Source organism: Myotis daubentonii, chromosome 3 (assembly GCF_963259705.1).
Source record: "Myotis daubentonii chromosome 3, mMyoDau2.1, whole genome shotgun sequence".
Taxonomy (NCBI): Eukaryota; Metazoa; Chordata; class Mammalia; order Chiroptera; family Vespertilionidae; genus Myotis; species Myotis daubentonii.
The window spans coordinates 74,752,571-74,758,815 of NC_081842.1; the positions used below are offsets into that span (position 1 = coordinate 74,752,571).

At 38.7% G+C, this 6,245-nt stretch overlaps 1 protein-coding gene across 1 annotated transcript; it reads left to right on the forward strand.

Moving 5' to 3' along the window:
* Nucleotides 1-2,136: 2,136 nt before the first annotated feature.
* Nucleotides 2,137-2,735, forward strand: LOC132229294 (fatty acid-binding protein, heart). Its single transcript, XM_059686013.1, has one exon. It carries the CDS (start codon nt 2,204-2,206, stop codon nt 2,603-2,605), a length of 402 nt encoding a protein of 133 aa, XP_059541996.1. The 5' UTR covers nt 2,137-2,203; the 3' UTR covers nt 2,606-2,735.
* The last annotated feature ends 3,510 nt before the right edge of the window (nt 2,736-6,245 follow it).

Sequence of the window (6,245 nt, forward strand, 5' to 3'; positions counted from 1 at the left end):
GCAATCAGCAATCCACAGCTTGTGGCCCCCTTTGCTGGAGCTGGGTACCCCTTGGAAAGGACCAAGATGTGCACCAAGGTCTGCTTTTCTTACCCCCAGGCCCCAAATTAGATCAGGCAAAGACTCAAAGCCTCCAGAAATTTACCTCTGCCTGCAATCTGTTTGTTATTTTAAGTTTTAATTAGCCTCTAGCTATTGAACACAGTAAGACATAGACTCCACAAAGTGGGCTGAGAAGTTTTCCAACAGGGTGGGGCAATTGCTTCCCCCCCCCCCCCCAAGTGAAAGTTGCCTGGATGGTAAAGATCTGCTGGAGAAAGATGTCCTCTGTAGTGTGAAGGAATGACTCAGCACCAGAAATCAGAGTGGCTGCCTTCTGAGTTCTAACCCCAAAGTCCCCAACCCAGGCTTCTGCTCACACAGCTCCAGTTCACTCTGTCCTCCCTCTACTGAAACCCTTTAGGAGGACAACCTCACAGCTTTTCATAGTCAGATACTATATGGGTCCATTTCTTAATTCTGGTGTTCTTGACTGGGGAGCTCAGCTTGGAGTTTAGACCCGGGAGTTCTCAGTGGGAACCCGCCACAGCTGAGATATCCCTCTGGAATTTCAGCTGCTCTCTGTGGGAGCCTCGCCAGCCCTTTCATGCCCCTGCACTACCAGTCTTTATACAATCTCCACTTTCTGTCCTTCGTTATCAGGGTTCTCTCTAGTTTGTCTTCAATTGATTATTCAGGATGGTTTATTTGTATTTTAGTTATAATTCCAGTTTGGTCCTGAGAGCATGTAAGTATAGCGTCCACTTACTTCGCCACCATTTTGGAACTCTCCTGTTGGTTTCATTTGACCTTTTGTCTAGTGTTTAATGTGCACTATTACATTTACCTTCTTTCTTATCCTCGTTACCCCCTTAAGATCCAACTTAATAAATTTGTTCTTATTCTAAGTTTTTAGTATAATGCCTTTTGTATCCCTTTATTGCTAATAAACTTTTAAACCTATGAAACATATACATGTTAATGTTATTATGTCTATTGATATCATCAGTGTTACCTAACTATTATTATATCCAGTTATTCTCTTGTAAATTCTGCTTCTGTAAATGAGTATTGATATATTTTGTGAGTGAAGATAATTAGAAGTATGACTCATCCATTGTGTGGGGAATGGAATAGAATATTCAACTATTCCCAATTTCATTAAGATCAGAATGAAATGTCTGACTTCTGTATCCAACTGTGAATATTGTGGTCATTATTTTGGTGCTATTTTTCCCCCTCCTGAACTTGTAAGCATTGTTTCTTTTATTTTGCTACCAGAGGAAAAATAACCCACTCTTTTGTGGAACTGTCTTAAGAATAGATGTAGTAAAATTTTAGCACTCTATGGAAATTTATTTGTAAGTGCTCTCCTCTAGGGCTTATTAATATTCTGATTCTACCTGTCATACTCTCTGTACTTCTAATGTCTTTACATCAGAAACTATAAATGAATTTAGTTTCTGATTATTAACAGGGTAGGAATCAATGAAGTCCAAGAATCACCAACCTCCGCTGTTAACTTTAGTCACTCATAGCTTATTCCCTTCACTGCTATGTCTTTATTGTGTTATCAAAAGTTATTAATTCAAGTTCTACTTGCACTTTTCTGGCCTAATTTAATCCAAAGCTGTTTTTTCACATCAGGTTATTAATTAAATTTACACTGATATAAAGCAGTTTCCTTCACTCTCATTACCCCTCTCCATTTTTTTCTCACTCTTTGCACAAGCTAGCATTTATTAAATACTTATTTTCACACATTGTTCTTTAATAACTATGATTAACTTTTTAAAATTTTATTATGGATTTTGTGATTCAAGCATTATTAAGAAACCTTTGGATTAAATCCCATCCATTCCATTTTAGACTTCAAATAAATGTTTTGTTTTCACAATGATAAACTTTCTTAACTAGTTAAGCATTACACATTAGAAGCTGCCCTGTATGAAAAACATAAACCTAAACTATACAGAATAAGAATATTCTTATCAAATCCTGATTTAACACATGTCTCTAATTTTGTGTTATTTATGAAGTTATTATAATTTTTTTTCTTCTCTTGGATTTATATCTCTTATTAAAGCTTACCCTTTTGGGGGTCCCCCAGTCCTTCCACGCCTGCTTTGTCGTTTCTTCGCTAACAGCCTAGCCCAGCCTCACCATGGCGGACGCCTTCGCAGGCACCTGGAAGCTGGTGGACAGCAAGAATTTCGATGACTACATGAAGTCCATCGGTGTGGGTTTTGCTACCAGGCAGGTGGCCAGTATGACCAAGCCTACCACAATCATTGAAATAAATGGGGATACGATCACCCTAAAAACACAAAGCACCTTCAAGAACACGGAGATCAGCTTCAAGCTGGGGGTGGAGTTTGACGAGACAACGGCAGATGACCGGAAGGTCAAGTCCACCGTGACGCTGGATGGAGGCAAACTTGTCCACGTGCAGAAATGGGATGGGCAAGAAACAAAACTTGTGCGGGAGCTCGTGGATGGCAAACTCATCCTGACGCTCACCCACGGCAATGTAGTGTGTACGCGCACTTACGAGAAGGAGGCATGACCAGCCCACTGCTTCACTGACCGTTCCGCTGCCAGCTGGCTACCCCTGGACTCAGCACCAGATTGCCTCGTCTTTTCCTCTGGCGTTTTGTATAAATCCACCTGGGGGGGGGGGGGGGAGTTCTTCTGGGGTTAGGTGCACCATCCTGGATACAGTTCCAGTTCCCATTGTTTGTGTCTTAACTGCATCCAAAGAGTGCTCTGAGGTCAATAAAGCAGAGCCAAGGCCAAAAAAATAAATAAATAAAGCTTACCCTTTGATGAGACCTCAAGAAAAATGTTGAGGCATTTCTAATAGGCTCCCCCATTTCAGTCATCAGGTGTCTTGTGTTACATAAATGTTGAATTTAATCAGTAAGAAAAATTATCTGAAGTGGATTTGAAGCCTCTTCGTTTGATCCTCAAAAGAAAGTCTTTAAGGTGTATTTGAGAAATTTTCTTGCATTGGGGACTGCTGTGTGGTAAATGATCCTATCTCTACATAGAGTGTGGGTGTGTGTGTATGTGTGTGTGCGTGTTTTAACTGATGAATAGTGAGATTTACTAGTATTTATTCAATCAACAAGATGGGTGAAAAATAGCTGAGTAACACTTTGAATGAAATGTGCTTGAGTTTAAACAAATAAATGAGCAGGTAGACTACAACTAATGGCATAGATGGTTGCCTTAATAAACTTACAATCTATAAAATAACCAAGTCCAACTATCTTCTGCAATAGTATTCCTAACTGAGCATCAGATTTGTTAAGACTTTATTTTTTAGAGCAGTTTTAGGTACACAGCAACATTGAAAAAAAGATACATAGATTGCCCCCACACCTTCTGCCCCAATGCATGCATTATAACCTCACATTATCAACATCCCTCACCACAGTGGTACATTTGATAAACCTGCATTGACACATCATAGTCACCTAAAGTTCATAGTGAGCATCACATTTTAACAGATACAAATTAGAATATGGCCAGAGAAGAAACACAAAAAAAGTGAAGAAATATATACCAAATGACTTGAGGACCAGTTTAAGAAACAATTTAATGGAAAGAATAGAAGGTTCTGGGATATATGTTGTCATCTTAACATACTGTGAAGGTTTGGGGCTATATGTTGTAATATGAATAAACTATGAAGGGCTTTCAACCAAAAGGAGGATTTTTTCTCTGTGGTCCTAAGTGGTAGAACTGAGGTCACTAAAGTATCTCTGACTACACAGACTTTGGCTTTTAGTAAGGAAGAGCTGAGCTTTCTTTTCACAGTCAGAAGTGCCTACATCGGAATGGAATCTCCTCTTAGTATGTTTAACAAAAGTCTGTTGTTCGCTTTGCAGGGTTGTATGTTTATGAAGCACCGAATCTTCCTAATCCAGAGATTTCCCCTGCCCTAAGATGTTTTCCCATCTATCAAACTAATGATTACTTAACCAGATATTGTTAGACATTATGACATAGAAGGGAAACTACATGAAAAGACTACTTTATCACTTAAGCCCATGTGTGCAAAAATGAACTCATTTTAATCTCAAGTCAAGTCTGTTCCCTTCTTAATTTCTCTATTTTTATCAAACACATATATGAGTAGATAAATGTTATTTTTTAAAATTATTTTTAAAATCATATTCAATTAGAGTCAAAGTCATGATCCTTCTTTAAAGTGTGTCTAATGTCTATCCTTTTAATTTCTTCCCACTGTTAAAGCTACCACATCATTCCAGATTCTAAACTGCTCAACCCAAATCAGGTCAACAGCCTCCTAACAAGAGCTTTTGCTATTAGTCTCATCATTTTTATACATTGTTAGATAGTTCACTATACTAATAATAATGTCTCTCAAAAACTCATTTTATTTTACCTTTACCATTTTTTAAAAAATATATTTTTATTGATTTCAGAGAGGAAGGGAGAGGGAGGGAGAGAGATAGAAACATCATCGAGAGAGAATCATGGATTGGCCCCTAGTGAAAATCGAGCCGGCGACCCAGGCATGTGCCCTTGACTGGAATCAAACCTCAGACCCTTCCGTCGGCAAGCTGATGCTCTATCCACTGAGCCTAACTGGCCAGGGCTTACCTTTACCTTTGTTAGTAACTCTTAAAATCCCCCTTGACTACTGAATTAGCATAAACTCCAAACTATATCATTTAACACTTCTTATAATGTAGTTTTCATTACTTTTTTAAAAAAATCCTTACCTGAGGATATTTTTTCCATTGATTTTCAGACAGAGTGGAAGGGAGGGTGGATACGGAAGAGAGAGAGAGAGAAACATCAATGTGAGAGAGACACATTGATTGGTTGCCTCCTGCACTCGCCCCAACTGGTGCCAGGGATCTCACCGGCAACCAAGGTGCATGCCCTTGACCAGGAATTAAACCTATAACCTTTGGTCCACCGGCCGTCACTCTAACCTCTGAGAAAACTGGCCAGGGCAGTTTTCATTATCTTTTGAATTTTGTCATTTTCAATGTGAACTTTCTGTCATATTTTTCCTTCACTTGGACATATAAACCTCAATATTTGTTATGCTTCCTGTGTGCACTCATTCCTCAACCTTTAACCCTAATCTTTGAGTTATACTTTCTTCATTCCACATCCTTGAAAGTCTAGCTTACTTCCTCCCTCACTTCTCTTGCCCAAATTAAACACCCATTTATTTTTTACTTTTATAGTAGGCACTGTAATTATGTGTTTATATCAAATACCTGTTGAATAAACCAGTAGAGGCCAATTTAACAGTGTGTATGAAGGTAACTCCAGATACATAACATAGTCCTGCTCACTTTCTACCAATAATGTGGCTTAATTGTGCATAGGCAGTCTCAATTCCACAATAACATCTATTTCCTACCAACATTAAATAGACCCTGAGAAAACATGTGGCAATTCTCTGTCAATACCCACAGATAGGAGGAAATGTGTCCTCTTTGCTGATGCATTGCAGCTAAGAGGCAGAGGATATGCCATCCACATTGGAACTGAGAAAAGAAGCTTACTTGAAAGCTGCAATGAGCCATGATAGCATTTCAAGCAGTTTGTTATTTTTAGCTCTGCCAAGAAATATCTAATTTCATGCAAGAATTGTTTTGCACCTGACCCACAGCAAAGACTCTCTGGCTAGTCTTTATATATACATTGATGCAACGGTAGAATTATTTGATGCTTTAAAAACCTAGTAAGGAAGAAAGGAGAAAAAGAAAAGAGCCTTGTAGGGTATGAGCAGATTTTCTTTCTTTCTTTCACAAACTTATTTGTAACTAAGGGAAAAGAAGACTAAAGAGATTTAACAACTGGGAAGAATTGAGGTGGTTATTTTCCCTGCAAAATTTTTAAACATTTTTAACGCTTCTTTAGAATATTGACTAACTCTAGCAGGTGGTAGCTAATTCTCTCTCTCTCTGTGCTATTGACATTCAACTCAAACAATCCCCTCATTTATACTATTTTATGTACATTTAAAAAGATCAATGTTCATAATTTTGATTGCCTTCTCAGAAATCTTCTGGAGACTTGTGAGAGTAAGATGGAAAATTGAAAAGAGGTCGCTTAGAGAGCAGGCATGGGGCGGGGGGGGGGGGGGGGGAAGAGTAGAAAATCAATTATATTTATCACCTCAGTCCCTTCCCAGAGGATGCTTTCCAAAATGC